We start from the raw sequence: 16,431 nt of genomic DNA on the forward strand, positions 1-16,431 counted from the left end.
GGGGGCATTTCAATATCATCTTCCTCTGATGCCATAATCAGAGCTCCTCAAATCCAAACCTATCTTTTTAGATTTCTAGTCAGCATTAACATTTCCTTGATTGTCCCATAAGCCATCTTAGTCCATTTATGTGCAGGGTGTTTGAATGATGACAGAAGTGGGACCCAACAATTGCGACTGGCTAATGAGTTTCTTCAGTTTTTATAACTGTAAAAGTTCTCTTCCCTTTACTTTTGTTGTGGGTTTTTATTTGTTTGTTTCTCTATTCGGGGGTTATGAGATGTTATGCAATAATCTCATTTTCATGCAGCCTTTAACGTCTGCATGGCCACTGTTCTTCATTCATATCAAACCATAGCCTTAGTGTGGTCTCTTTTATTGTTGCTGTGTTAAAGTTCTCTAACCAAAGCAACTTGAGGAAGAAGTTATGGCGGGGAAATCCACCTTGGCAGGAAAGTCAAGATGGCAGGAGCTTGAAGCAGCCATTTGCATCACATCTTCCATCAGGAGCAGAGAGCAGTAAATGTGTTCCACTGCTCAGTTCCCACTCTCCATTTCTACCATCCAGGATCTGAGGCAGAGGATAGTACCACCCACAGTGGGTGGGGGTGGGGGCCCTCCCACCTCAATTATGCAGCCAAGATAATCCACACTGGCATGCCCAGAGGCCTGTTTCCCAAGTGATTTCTACACTCTGTGAAGCTGACAACTAACCCCAACCACACCATTTTTAAATGCGTGCATGTGTCTCACCTCTTCCTCCCTACTTCTAAGCAGTGAGAGTTTGTCACATTATGCACTACGCAAAGGTGCCCTGGCTTCCCTCTGTTCTCCAGCGCCAGGGTCACTCAGACGTCAGCAGCCATGCCGGAGGGCACTGAGGAGCTCTATGAAGTCCACAGAGGGAAGGATAAAGCTTCCTGTGTCAAAGTTGATGCTTTCTATTAGAAACCTTGGCACTGAGTTCTCCTGGCAGTAGACAGCTCAGTATCAGCCAAGCCTCAGGCAATGGCCACCCCTACTCACTGCTTGTCTGCCACATCAGGAGAGACCCTGCCAGAGCTCACAGCTTTAGGCTTACAGAATTCCTGACACACGCGCTGTCCATCAAGACATGTCTGTTGATTCAAGCTGCTGAGTTACAAAAGACAACTAACACACCAGGCTCCTGAACCGCTGCCTCTCTGGAAATGCCCTTCTCAGTTCTGCATGCCCAAGTTGGCTCACTTCTCATGTTCTCATCCTGCCTTCTCCGGAGAGCATGCCAGGATTCCACATTTCCGACACACCAACATCAGGAAACAGCTGCTTCTTCCTTCAAGTCTCTAAGGAGCTTTGTGGGTATCTGACTCAACGTCAAATTCCCTAAAACCAACTGAGCTAAAGGTAAAGCTAGTCTGTGAAATGCCCACCTGCCTGATCTAATCTATTACTGTACCTGCTCCCACAGGGCCCTTAGTCTGTGTCATTTAAACAAAACAGTTTTGTCCAGCCTAGCTGTTCTTCGAACTCTCCAGGCACACTCCAGTCTCTAGGCCTCTGCCCAAGCCCTTGTATTAACATTTATAAGCCTCCTGTCCTCACCTCCCATAGGCCTTTGTTTAATCACCACCCCTGGGGTTTTGTCCAACAACTACCCGACTCACCTCAAACCCTCCCAGCTTTCCTGGGTCACTATCTGCAGTTTTTTGTTCTCTGCAGCACTAAATTTTTTGCAGCATCCACTCATCAGTCCTCTGTCCTCTGCAGACTGTGAGTTTCCGAAAAGAGTGCATTTGTTCAGGCACTACCCTTGCCACTAAGAGGATGTCTCCCTACACAGGTGTACTAATGAAAACTGATTGAACCCATGATCGAGGCTTACTACTTTAGACAGTGGATATAAAAGATTTCTTTCTTTATTTTTGTTACTATGAAAGCTCAGTAAAAGGTTCCAGGTTGAACATGGAATTTGGAGTCACCAAAATCTGTGTTCACAGGTCATGGTCATTTCATATTTGGCTCCAGAATAAACCATCTCAACCCCATAGGTACACACTGAATCAAGAGACAGCTCCGATGGGGACCCAGCAGCTGCAGAACCTGGAGCTGCTTACCTAAGGATGCTCGCTGCCTTTGTAGCAGCCCAGGCCCAGGTAGAACGGAAGCCAGCTCTGGCCTCTCAGAACACTCTCCTCTAAATCACAATGCCCATTCTACAGAAATGGGTTTTTTTTTTTTTAAGTTGCTCCCTTAGTGTTATCTGTCAAGTGGCCTGCAAACCATCTACCCGTGAGCATCACTGAGAGTCAGAGCCAAACGGAAGCTGGTGATAGTCAAGTTGAATTACATTTCTTATAATTTGCTTTACAGTTCACAGAGTAATAAGGCTGGGGGAAAAGTTGTAACGATGCACTGTAACCTGACTCCTGACTGCCAAAGCAGAATTCAAGGCAAAATTATATTTTGTTCTTAAGATCAGAGCAATGCTAGAAGGGAGATGTCCACGTAGGATATAAATCATTCCAGGGACACACACAGTCACATCTGTGTTCTAGCACCAAAATCGTCACTATTAACCTCAGGAGAAAGAGGTGAGCAAGCCCATCCAGGCCACAGCCTGGCTCTAGACAAGTTAAGAATGGCTGCTATATGCTCTAAATGGCTGACAAATTGCCTTCTAAACGTTTATCGACCTGGGATACTCTCAGCATGCACCAGGGAGCCTTGTGTCCAACATGCAGCACTCAATAACTGGCCAGAGTGCTGAGCATAGGTGACTGAGTGCTCAGCTGTAAAGGGGACATATTTATTAATTCCCCCCACTTACCACTACAGCTCAAGGAACATGGACGTAGAGCAGGTGGGAGGAGTATAAGAGCTGGAGAAAGGGAGGCCTGTTGTATGTATGTCTTTGGAGTTTAATGCGGCTGCCGCATACAACTATGGCTACCTGCACAGGAGCAAGCCAGCAAAGACCCCAGCATAGGCTGGGGAGGAGACTGCATGGCCAACCCCGGGCCCTGGAGATCCTGGCAGTTGAAAGCTGCTGAAGGAAATAGAACCCTTCTGTGAGTGGGTGGCCATTGGTAGGCTACCTACGCTCCTGTGGGTGGCTCTCCACCTACGCACATATGAGTAGCACTAACTGGACTTAGTACATTTATTTGGAAAAGAAGAAGGGAAGAAGAGGAAGAAGAAGGAGGAGGAGAGGGCATCGGGAAGGAGACATCTTGGGGAAGAAGCGGTCTGAAGGAGAAGGGGCCCAGAGGAACACGGTAGATGGATATGATCATATTTCATCATATACGTATATGAGATTCTAAAATAATTAAAAATATAAGCATTTTTTTAGAAAATAAATACAACAAATAAATAAACAAAAAATGCTGAAAAAAACGGAACAGGAGATAGCTCACTGAGTAAGGCGCTTGCTATGCAAGCCTAAGGAATTGAGTTCTAGCCCCGGTGTCCATGTCAAAGCCAGACACAGAGCCCAAGCCTGGTGGCGCACGCCTTTAATCTCAGCACCCAGGAGGCAGAGGCAGGCAGGTCTCTGTGAGTTCAAGGCCAGCCTGGTCTACAAAGACAGTTTCAGGACAGTCAGAGCTGCTGCACAGAGAAACCCTGTCTTGAAAAAAACAAAAAACAAAAAACAAAACCTATGAACAACTGAACCACTCTAAAGCTGATTTTTCTCCTCTGTAAAAAATGGAATTGGCTTCTAATATTTCGAACCCACATTCCGGACTCAGTGTGAATTATAAAGTGGTGACTTGTTTGAAACTTTTAAACCAATACCTGACAGTCAGGAACCTTGAGGACACCTTGCTTCTCACCAAGAGATATAAAATGTGTTATCAAAACTCAGGTTTCCACCCAGCCCGTGACAGAACTTAAGTCTTATATTACAAGAAGAAATAAAGGAGGAAAAAATAGGAAAAATAAAAGATATTTGGGAGAGAAGAGAAAAGGAAAGACGTTAAGAGACCAGGTCTGAAAAATAGTAAGTGGCCAATTCAAATGAGAAGGATGAACAAGGGTGGTTGGGCTTTTAACAGCTCAAATGACCTCTGTGGGCTCACTGGACGCTAATCACCACGTGGCAGAGCTGTCTCCATGGGGGAAATGCTTTCTAAATTCCAAGCAAGTGACTTACAAATGAACCGGGGTCAAGTCCCTTTTTAAGTTGGGGGCTTCCTGTATTTGACATTCCTGCACAGATGACAAGTGATCGCTGTACTAACCTCAGCGTCTTATTATTCATGTGTACTTGCTCATTAAGAGGAGACAGTTAGACATGGGCCCCTCTTCGGGCTGCTTGTCACCAAAGTTGAAGGAGGTCAGGGACAATTTTTCTTACCCCTGAGTTCACATGGTATTCAGTGCTCTCTAACAGAAAGAAAGAAAGAAAGAAAGAAAGAAAGAAAGAAAGAAAGAAAGAAAGAAAGAAAGAAAGAAAGAAAAAAAGAAGTCCCCATAAATAGAAAGCAACCTCACTCACCAAAAATGGGCCTGCATGGCAACTGTGAGACGCCGTGCGGTGCACAGAGTGGATACATTCATTCAACCTGCAGCTGAGGCTGAGCAGTCACCTCCTGACTCCTCTACACAAACCTACGTCCCTAGCTCTCTCATTCTCCTTAAAAAAAAAAAAAAAAAAAACTGCATGCATGCTTTTCCTTTTAAACTACTGTTTCAGAACTCTAAATTACCCCATCCAAAAAAAAATTATTACATTTCTTATCACTTTTATTTTATTGTATGTGTAACTGGGATTTTGCATGCATGTATGCCTGTGTCCAGAAGAAGGCGTCAGATTCCAGGACCTGGAGCTACAGACAGTTGTGAGGCAACATGTGGGTGACGGGAACTGAACCCATAAGTCCTCTGGAAGAGCAAGAAGTACTCTTAACTGATGAGCCATCTCTCTAGACACCAGAAAAAAATTCTTAAACGTACAATTCCACAATCAAACAATTATGCTTATTATTCCCTTCCAACCTTGACCACTATAATCCTAGCCCTGCTAAGGTTTACAGTTAGGGTAAAGTCACTCATCAATAAGTATCTTTAAGAGACTTGCTACATGACTCTGACATGAAAACTCTTGAGAGAGAAGAAGGATATTATTGTCCAAGAGATCTCTGCAAAAGTGCCAAGGAGAGGCGTTTAAAGCACCGTGTTCAAGAGCAGCTAATATACATTTAGGCCAGAAGCAGGATGAAACACTCACTGAGAATGTATCTGCTGGGAGAGGCCCACTGAAGGCTTTGGCTTGAGGGTCAAGGTCATCTGGGCCACTGGGCTGATCCTTGGTAAGGTGTCTGCCTTCTTGCTTGAAGTATGCTTTGCTGCTTGCTCAGGACGGACCCAAGAGGACCCAGGATTCTGTCCTCCAAAGACTGGTGGCACGGTGTCCTGGGCCCCTGTGATCTCGCAGGCTTTGCCCTTTGTCCCCGGCTTACACACACAGAGCTGAGGCCGGAGACACATCCCTCCATTCTGGCATGGTGGAACACAGCTCGCTGCGGGAGACAAGAGAACACATGGTTTTGAAGAAAAGTACAGCCGACTTCACCAGCTCTTCCAAAAGGTTAACAGCGCAACTGGATGTTCCCCAAGGAAAACATGATAGTAATGTGGTGGTGATGACAGCTAATACCTGTTAGTGGCCGCCTATGTGACAGGTATGTCTATGTATATATACATATACATATGCAATACATACATACATACATACATACATACATACATACATACATACAATCAACAAACAGTCCCTGGAAACTGTTTTAATAGATTTTTATTATGCCCGTTCTATGGACAAATGCAAAGGTTAAGTGGCTTAACAAAGATCAAACAGTCACTGGGAAATGGAAAAGTTAGGATTTGAATCCAAGAGAGCCAGAACTAAAGGCATCATTCGTCAACACTGTATTGTAACTGCCTTCCCAAACTACACCACAGGTTAAGGAGAAAAAATGTTAAGAAAGTATCCTGTGGTGGTTTGAATAAAACGGCCCCTGTAAGATAGGGAGGTGCACAATTAGGAGATGTGGCCTTGTTGGAGGAAGTGTGTCATTGGGGTAGCCTTGGAGCCTTAAGCCAGACCCAGTGCCACTCTTTCTTCCTGCTGCCCGTCGATCCAGATGCAGCACTCTTAGCTACCTCTGCAGCGCCATGTCTGCCTGCACGCTGCCACGCTTCCTGCCATAATGATAATGGAGTCACAGCCATAAAAACCCTAAGTAAGACATATTCTGTCATTGTTTTTTAAGTTACACTCTGTGGCTTGAATTTAAAGTGTGTGTGTGTGTGTGTGTGTGTGTGTGTAGCCATGGGTGTATGGTAACACACACATACTTATGACTATATTTTCGTGTATGTACATGTGTGAGTATGAAAGCACAGACGTCTATAGAAAATAGATGGTTACATTGGGATATCTTTCTCAGTTGCTTTTCACCTGACTCTTTTGAGGCCAGTATCTTCACCATTGTCATTTTCACTAGGGTTACACCAGCAATATCCAAAGATTCCTGACCCCACCCTCCCGTGCTGGAGATGGGGATGGTATTGCAGAAATCCACGACCTCGGCTGGCTTCCATGTGGAGGCTGGAAGCCCAAACTCAGGTCTCCATGCTTACACAGAGAGTGCTGTACCCACTGAGACATCTCCCCTGGCCTTTAAACTTAAATCTAAGTTTTATGTTTAAATAATTTTGCCAGGGCTTGACCAAAAACAATCCTTAACACTGCCCCCTCCCTCAAAAAAGCACTCTTTCACACACTCATAGGGTGCCTGTCAAAACTTTTCAGGGACTTAATATTTGACCCAACTTACTCTTTTTTCATAAAACACTAACAATAAGGTGGTTAACTGGCTATCTGCCTGCCAATCTGTGCAAACATCCAGTGAGCGCTATGCCCCCCCCCCAACCTCATAATGAGAAGCACCCAACAAGGAACAAGGTCTTCATCGCCTGTCTTCTACTATGTCTAAATTCTGAGTCACCAGATGCCAGGTGTGTGGCCAGGCAGAGTTATAAAGCCAGCTGGGCCATGGTCAGCATTAGTGGATCTGAAGACAGGTGAGGTCTCTGGGAGCTTTGAGGTCCCTGACTTACACTGCATTATGTAACGCCACAGGTTTCTGGCAGGTTCCGGCCAGACCCTTCTGTATTCATTTGAATTCTTTTATCGGTGGCCCTTTTGTTATTCAGACTTAAACTCTTCGCCCTGAGAACACACTACCAAATTCCCTGCCCAGTGCTGATTCAGTTGTCCACCAAACAATTCCAAAAGAGATGAGAGACTTAATGTCTTAGTCAAGGTCACCATTGCTGCAGTAAAACACCATGACCAAAAGCAAATCAGGGAGGAAAGGGTTTACGTAGTTCACACTTCCTTATCACTGTTTATCACTGAAGGAAGTCAGGACAGGAACTCAAGCAGGGCAGGAACCTGGAGGCAGGAGATGATGCAGAGGCCATGGAGGGGCGCTGCTTACTGGCTTGTTCCACATGGCTTGTTCGGCCTGCTTTCTTATAGAACTCAGGATCACCTGCCCAGGAATGACACCATCCACAATGGGATGGGTCCCCCCCCCACAATGGGATGGGCTGTCCCCCCCCTCAATCATGAATTAGGAAAAGACCTACTATCTGCAGCCCTATTTTATGGAGGCATTTTCTTAATTGAGGCCCTTGTCTCAGACAACACTAGTTTGTGTCAAGTTGACATAAAACTAGTCAGCACACGTGAACCACAGGAGGCTTGGTTAGGAAGAACCAAATGACCAACATCTAACAGCCTTGAAATCTGTTAGTTTTCCTTAGGAAAAGATGCTTTTCCCACCTTGCTATGATATGATTCCTATTAGTCGTAACAAATAAGAAGTGGCCCTTGGGTATCAGAATACCAGGTACCATTTTTCAACACAGTTGAGGGAGAAAAAAATGTTAAAGATGGGACCAGCTTCGTAGGAGACAGGACTTACTTACATCAGTTAGCCTCAGCTAGGTACCTGTGAGTATTTTAGGACAGCGGGAGTATAATATTGCTAGTTTTAAAGTGGTCCCCAAGAGCCATTCCTATATTAGGCATCTAGAATTTAAATCCTAAAACTATGCACTTGCTGAGTTAAGGGTGTCAATTCATCAAGATCTTCCTGACTAAGCAAACTTGGTAGTTGGATCTGTGATGCAGGGCTCCAAGTGCTTGCCCAGCCACTACTATTTAGGGAATGTCACGGGGCTTAATGGGCTCCACCCAAGAGAACAGAAGTAGCCAGAAGCAAGTAAGTACTGGACCAGGCTTTTCACCGGGTGCGTTGGCTAGCGATCAGCCCCTGGGCATTTTCATATATGCATTCTCCTCATACTTTCAATTAGGAGTGTGTTTCAGTCTAACATCTGAGAATGGTTTCTGCTCCTCCTTCCTCCCAAGGCGTCCTGCAACTAGCTACTAATGTCTCAGGCAGGCTGCATGACATAAGCCTGCAGGAGCTGGTACCCAGCAAAAGACCAAGGATTGAAATTACCCCAATGTGCCACTTAATATGCCACCTAAAACTGTCTTTAGGAATATAAAAGGAAAGTGTTTTTTTTTTCAAATTTTATATGTAATAAGGATAGAGGGAGATGGTTGTTTAAAAACATACACAGATTAAGGCATAGTGTTATAAATCTCAGGATTGGTCAGGCAGAAACAGGAGGATTCCCTAGGTCCAATTGGCCAGCTAGTCTTGCCCAACTGGTAAGATCCAGGTGTTCTTGGACATGGTTTCAAAACAATAGGGTGGGATGCAACAGAAGAAAACACTCAACGTTGACTTCTAGCCTGGAATACATCTACACACACACACACACACACACACACACACACACACACACACACACACTCTACACATACAAAGAAAACATAAAAATTTCAAAAATAATTCACACAAAAAGAAAAGAATAGTCCATGTATTAGAATAAACATCTCCAAAAGTGCCTTTCTACAGCAAATTTTTGAAAGAAGCTATTTCAGATTCCCAACCAAGGCTGGGGCAGGAGTGGGGTTATCTTGAACTGGGGAACCAGGGACAGGGACCCAATACAAGCCACAAGCCCCTCATCTGACAGGAAAATGTCAAACTCACACCCTCTGAACACACTTTAAGGTGCATTGTTTTTTCCCTGCACCATTTGGACTACATGCACAGTGCTGCTCATATTTCAGGGAGAACAGTGGTGGTCAAAGCCTGGCGAGACAGAAACCACCCATGTCTACCCATTCCCCATATGGTCCGGATCATAAACAAACAGACCATTACACAGAAGGCTAGCCCGGGAAACCAATGAGTTCATTGTATTTACTTAAGAGCACAGTGAGGAGCTGTTCACAGGACCACAGATGACTCAGCGGGGATCTATTAGACCACGTCCCCTGGATGGCGAGGCCTGGTGGCACTCAGAGGAAGGATAGCAGGCTACCAAGAAGAGACTTGATACCCTATGAGCATATAAAGGGGGAGGAAGTCCCCCTCAGTCACAGTCATAGGGGAGGGGAGTAAGAGGAAAATGGGAGGGAGGGAGGAATGGGAGGATACAAGGAATGGGATAACCATTGAGATGTAATATGAATACATCAATAAAATTAAAAAAAATAGAAAGTCTTCAAGCAGCATGGGATGATGACTTCTTCATTAATCTCTCCCAGCCTCTGTACTCTAGCACAGCCCACCCCCAGAGATGCCAAAAGAACAGGCAATTAGGGCAGAATTGCATGAAAATGGATGAGAGGAGTAGCTGGACCCTCAGGTGAGGGGCCAATGGCCTTCCTTCCCTCTTCTATGAAGGAACATAAACAAACCAGATCAGCATGTTTTGCTTGGAGGACAGCACTCTACAGTGAGCAGAAACACTCCCGGGGAACTCTCTGGAAATACACAATTCTGGGTTGCCAGAGACTACACATCTGCCCATGGAGCCTGGCATACTGTGACTAAGGTGACTGGTTCACGCCTCCCATGTGAGAACCAGCGGCACACAGCGTTTGGAAATTCTATGCCAAGAGGAAGGTTTTGAGGACTCCTGTGTACTCTCCGTGTGTGTCTGTGTGTGGTACAAGTGTGTCTGTGTCCCTAAGTGTGCCGGTGTGCTCACCTCTACACATGTGTCTGTGTGTGGAAGCCGGAGGCTGACTTCACCTATCTTCCTGTCACTCCCCGCCTTATTTTTGAGATGACATCTCTCACAAACCTGCAGCTTACAATTGCCATGAGACTGGCTGGCCAGGAAGCCCCAGAGCCCCACCTTCCTCTGCCTTTCTGTGAAGTACGGGGTGGCAAACAAGAACCACTGCACACAACTCTTATATAGGTTCAGGGGATCCGACCTCAAGGCAGCAAACATTGTACCCACTGAGTCATCTGCCCAACCGGAGGATCTCTAGGCCGTAAATTGAAAGTTTATTATTTTCATAACATAACTGCTTTCATATTATTGAATTCTTTGCTACGATCAAAGCATTTCCTTTATATTGCCCTTTTATTATAATCATGGTGTTGAATTATGTGACCACTATAATGTTGAAGAAGTAGTTTCTTTCTTTTTTCTTTTTTCCATTTATTTATTTATTTTATGTGCATGAATGTGCATGTGCAGATACTACATTACAAGCGTGGAGGTCAAAAGGCACCTTCATGAGTCGGTGCTCTCCTTCGTCCATGTCGATCTGAGGGGTGGGGCTCAGGTCTGAGGGGCGGGGCTCAGGTCATCCAAGAGCCTTTACCTAAGGCTGAGATTTAACAATGTCTCTGGAAAGAAGACAATTTGAACTCCATTGCATAGAGTCCATCGCACAAAAATGTCTTCACCTCTGGACTTGGTTTGCATGGCTCTCGATCAAATAATCTCTATCCCTTCAAAGCAGATGCTGTTCCATCAAAATTAATGTTCAAAAACCCAAGGCCTTTGATGGTTGCCCCTTGTACCTTGTGGAACTATGAAGACTGAAGCAAAGTAGTGAAGGACCAAGGAAAAGAATGCTGCACTGGCTCGAGACTTGGGACAAGTCATGGAAGCTCTCACACAAAGCACTTTAAGGGAGTCAGGCCATGAAATGCAGATGCAGTAAGGGGAGGGAAAGAAAAGGGGGGGGGAAGTGCTCCTAAGAGATAGACAATTTGTCGGAATGAACCAGAAACAGAAGGAAAAACCTAGTGGTGGATAAAGACTTCTTCTCAAAATTTCAAGAAAGCATAGCATTTGCTTCTACCTCAGAAAAAGAAAAAAAAAAAAAATAACAAGCCTTGGAATAACAAATCTTAGAAGGCTGGATGTAAGACATAATAAACCTTCTGCTGTCCTATCCTGGACAATCAAGAATATAGGACTGATTCCTGAGAGGAGTGGAGCAGGCAGAGGAGTGCTACTGTCAGAGACCTCCTGCAGGCAGCACTCTAGGGACTCTGCACAGGGCAGAGCATGGTGGCTCTGTCCCGCAGAAGGGCAGAGCCCACCTCAAGAGGTGCAGCAGAGCAAAGCCTGGAGAAAAGGGACCTTCATGGAGACACAAAGAGTCCTGCAAATGGATCTCCATCCGTGTCCTGATACAGGGTGAGACCAGAGAATAGCCACATCAGGACCTGGGCGTGGCACATTCTAGATCTCCTCTAGGAAGCAGATCCACTTCTGAGGTGCTGAAATCAGGACATGAACTCAAAACCCAGAAATAAACTCTTTTGAAAAGGACAGTGTACAGTGAGGCAAAAGAGTTTCTACAAGTTTCAAGCAAGTCTGGGCTGCACCGGAAGTTTTTGTTGTTGTTGTTGTTTTGTTTGTTTGTTTGTTTTGGCTAGCCTGAGCTACAGAGTAAGACCATGTTAAAAGAAAAAAGAAAGATCATGGAAGGAGGGGGAGAGGGGGAGGGAGTAAAAGAATAATCAGTATCTCAGCATAAGAGGAGACAAGAGTAGCATCCACAGGAAAATGAAGACACACCCCAATTAGACATAAATGGAAAATATCTAAGGGAATTGCTGCTAGACCAAACATGCCGATCGTTCGGAAGCAGAAAAGCAAGTGAAATTAGTTCTAGAAACATAAGGATGGCCCTACCGCTAGCAAACCAAACAATGTAATTCCTCACATTGAAAAAAAAAAAAAAATGAGAATTTGACTCAAGGAATGCAGAAACGCTTCCAATAAAATCCATGACTTACTCATAACAACAAATAAAAACTGCTTGCCAACTTTGAATACACTGGGATTTCCTTATTCTGCTAAGCGGTATCTACAGCAAAGTCCACAAACAACATACCAAGATCCCCTGCAAATATTCCAAGCACACTGCAGAAGCATTCCTGCCAATGCTGGAAACAAGCCTAAATGTTCGTACTCACCCCTAACAGGGCCCAGGCAATGTGACACAGCAAAAACAGGAAAGGGTCTTATGTATTATGCCAGAAAACAAGAAACAAATTTATCATCATTTGTACTGGAAAATCTACAAACTATTATAACTGATAAGGAAGGTCAGCAAGAGCTAAGTGTGGTGCCTTTCTGTAGCAATCTTCCTATTCATTCAAGGCAGGGTCTCTCACTAGGCTGCTGGCCAACAAGCTCCCGGCATCTGCTTTTCTCCACTTGCCAACTCTGAGGTGACAGGCACACAAGGCCATGACACAGGTGCTGAGGATTTGAACTAAGGTCTTCACACTTGTCAAGCAAGCATCCTTACTCACTGAGCCATCCTCAACCCCAGGCTGCCACTTCATAATACCGTTTTTATTAAACGATCATGTTGTTAACTTTCCAACTAAACTTTAAAATAGCACCATGTGCTTTTGGTCCAACCTGAAGCCCATGGCCCATATGCAGGCAACAGGCAGCCCACACAAAACTTTGAACTTCCTTAAAACATTCTAAGATCGTTTTGTAATTTGTGTTTACTTTTGTAATTCCAAAGTATAAACACTGTGGATAACAATGTCAGAGTTCAGTGTCAGAAGAGTTGACATGCCTGCTAGCATCACACTAAGTTTGTCACATCATCCTCTCTGGGAAGGAAAAGAAGTCATACCAGAGGAGAGCATAGTTCTCTTTATGGATATTTCTTCTTATGCCTTTGTTTGCGGTTTGCCATTTGCTTGCTTGTTGCTTGGTTCTTTGAGATAGGGTCTGACAATATAGCCCAAGTTGATGAGGAAATCATGTCCCTCCAGCCGTGCCTCCTGAGTGCTATTACAGATGTGTACTGGTATTACAGATGTGTATATCATACCTGGACCAAATTACATTTCTTAAAAAAACAAATATGAGGGGCTGGAGCGATGGCACGGTGGTTCAGAGCGCATACTGTTCTTACAGAAGACCTGTGTTCAGTCCCCAGCACCTATGTCAGGCAGTTTTCAACTACCAGGAGGTCTGACCCCTCTTCTGGCCTACAAGGTTCCTGCACTCAAGTGAACAGACACATACACATAATTAAAATAAAAGATGAGTATCAAATATAATAAGTAAACATGTATTGACTATAAGTAATAGATGTGTAGATGTTTGACGTTAGGCCTTTTATATTTTCTCCTTCTCAAAAAAAATTTAATGTTTTAATTATCAAACAAAAGGTAGCTGGGAGCAAGGTGAAGGAGTGATAATATAGTGAGGTCTGTCACAAGTGGGAGAAATTGCCACCAAGACAAAATTGCAGAATATCATCATTGCCAAGATTTGGGAGAGCAGGGTGGGCTGCAAAAGTTCCTCGGTCCTCACTTGCCAGGATTGGCCCTGCAAAAACACGTTTGTCATTTGCATCAGTCACAACTGGATCAATGCTCCATTCTAGGCCCAAATGGTAAACAGTTTCAGATTTCTCTCCACAGGCAGCTCCTCCAAGTTGACAAAGTTAATCCTAAAGTTCTCTCAAAGTTCAGTGACTTTATTTTTGGGAAACGACCCATGCCCTGAAGTCCCGCCTCCTTTGCTTTTCATCTAAAAGCATCGCCCTTGGTTATATTTAAAGCCTGCCCCAGCCCACACAGCTCTCTGTGACTCCCTGCCCCCACCCCCCAGCCTTTCTCTCCAGACAAGTTGCAGCATGTCTGCAGCATGTGTCCTCGGTAGAAATGCGAGCTGGCCTGTGTCGTCGATGATCTAAGACAGCAGGTGAGAGCCCCTCGCTCCCTGTGTGGCTTCGAGGCCCAGCCCAGCTGCCCTTTGAAGTTACTCAAAACGAAAGACTATCAGATCACAAAGCTCACTGAGCAAGGTCACAAGTTCAAGACTCATCTTTGAACCTGTCCTATACCAAACCCAAATAAATAATGCGATTTCCTTGTAAGCAGCCCTGTATCAGCCTCCTCCTCAATCCCTAAAGAGAAAAAAAAAATATTAGCATCATAATCTCCTCCCAATGACCGTTCTAGCCAGTCCTCTGCAATAATGAAGAACTCCACAAAACTGAATCTTCTAGAAAGATGAACCATGTTTCATCAAGCACTGAGTCGACTTTACGGAGTTTCCATCAATGTGAAAATCCCTTTGTAATACTCCGTGTCTTGCCGTCCTTATCCCCACCTCTCTCTAAGTCAGACTGTCAGATCTCACAGGCTTTCTCGACACTTAACATCCACACAGTCTGCCGTTCTGAGCAACAACTTCACCAAGTAGGTAGTTGAGTGAGGCACAAATCTTGGAGCACGGCTCTCCAAAGCTGCACGCAGAAAATCAGGGCCTCTTTCAGGAGGTTGACACCTTCGCGTGGCTCAGCAGCCTCCAAGTGCTGTGAGCGGCTTCTGGTTCTCCACCCCGAGTTCAGCAGGAGTGGAGGTCCCCGTGTGATTTCATTAAAATGGGTGGCTGGGCTGAAATTGCTCCTCCTGATGCCACCAATAACTACAAAAAAAATCACCCACAGAAAATAACAAAATTAAATCATGTTGCATAACGGGAAACAATACACTTCTCTGGGGCTGTTTCTGGTCTTACTGCTGATATTTTATGGATTTTTTTTTTTTTTAAGGTTACAGGTGATCAGTGAGAGGGAGGAAAAAGTTGAAGTCTGTGGATTAGACTATATAAACTCCTGCTAATTAAACATTGTGAAAAGGGGGAAAATAAGCCCGAAAAGAATTTTCAGAAAATACTGTTAGAAGAACAATAGTAAATATGATATTTAACAAAGTTAGCTCAAAATCATTTCTTAAAGAAAAAAAAAAAAAAAAAAAAAAGGAAAGACCCATGCTTGGCAGCAGAGGCCTTTAGTGTAGCACTGAGGGGGCAGAGGCAGGTGGACTTCTGTGAGTTCAGCCTCCTTCAGGAGTTTGGTGCCTTTTACAACACATGTCACGTGACCAGTGCCCTCAGGACTATGCTACAGGTTCAAGGCAGATAGATCTCTGTGCAATGGAGGCCAGCCTGGTCTATCGCAGCAAGCTCTGGGCCAGCCAGAGCTACACAGTGAGACTTTGACGGGAAGAAGGAAGGAAGGAAAGAAGGAAGAAAAGATTTAAATACCAATTAAGAAGGAAAGAAAAACAATTAAGGGGAAAAGGCAATGGCAAATAAACAGGTGGGTACTGTCCAACTCAATGACGTCATCCAAAGAAGTTCACATAAAGTGGGGAGGAGCACTGTGGCTACTTAGTTTTTTCGGCAGCCATGGTAACTATCAGGAAGAGTGCTGTTGTGAAGGGGGTAACAGCCCGGTGTTTTGGGTAATGTGTGTGTTTGTGGATAGAAGCTTGTGCCTGTATAGGTGTACACACGCGTACATACATGAGCGTCGCCCCCAGGCGTCTTCTTTGATCATGCCTCTTCTTGTGAGACAAGTTATCTCCCTGAGCCCGGAGCTCATGCACGGGGCTAGCCTGGGCCACTGAGCTCCAGGGGTCTTGCTGCCTGGGACATTCCTACTTCCCAGCACTGGGATCCTAGGCTTTGCCACTGTGCCCAGCTTTTACGTGAGTGCTGGGCATCCAAACGCAGTTCGTCACGCTCGCACAGCAGTAAAGCCGCCCGCTGTGCCATCTCTCCCTCCCTGGCAGGTGCATTTAGAAAGCAGCTTAGCAGTACGTTTCTTTTTTTTTTTTTTTTTTTTCAGTACGTTTCAAGTATGTCACAGCCTAATGTCTAGACACGTGACCTAACAATGTAAAAAGAAAATTACCATGTCCATAGGTACACTCCAGTATCCTCGGCAGTGTTATTCACACCAACAAAGACTTCGAAGGAATTGTCAAAGGTTGAGAAAAATGTGGTTAGCATAGAGCCATTCAAAATCAGAGCGGTGGTGCGATACAAGTCAGTAATGTGTCAGGAGATACTAGTGTGACTTAGAATGGCGGGATTTCACTACACACTCAGCCACTTCTCAAATACCTCCCAGTTAAACTCACTGGCCAGAGGACGCTCTCAATCCTTCCTTGCTTGGCAAACATTCTTAGTACAGAGAAGCACTCT

General features: G+C 44.8%; 1 protein-coding gene across 1 annotated transcript in view; it reads right to left on the reverse strand.

The window, feature by feature from the left end:
- Nucleotides 1-16,431, reverse strand: part of Ltbp1 (latent transforming growth factor beta binding protein 1) — a 399,918-nt gene that overhangs the window by 342,024 nt on the left and 41,463 nt on the right. Inside the window, exon 3 of the mRNA XM_051167245.1 lies at nt 5,216-5,507. Within this exon, the coding sequence (XP_051023202.1) occupies nt 5,216-5,507 (292 nt within the window). The remainder of the gene's footprint in view (nt 1-5,215; nt 5,508-16,431) is intronic.

This window comes from Acomys russatus, chromosome 1 (genome assembly GCF_903995435.1).
Source record: "Acomys russatus chromosome 1, mAcoRus1.1, whole genome shotgun sequence".
Taxonomy (NCBI): Eukaryota; Metazoa; Chordata; class Mammalia; order Rodentia; family Muridae; genus Acomys; species Acomys russatus.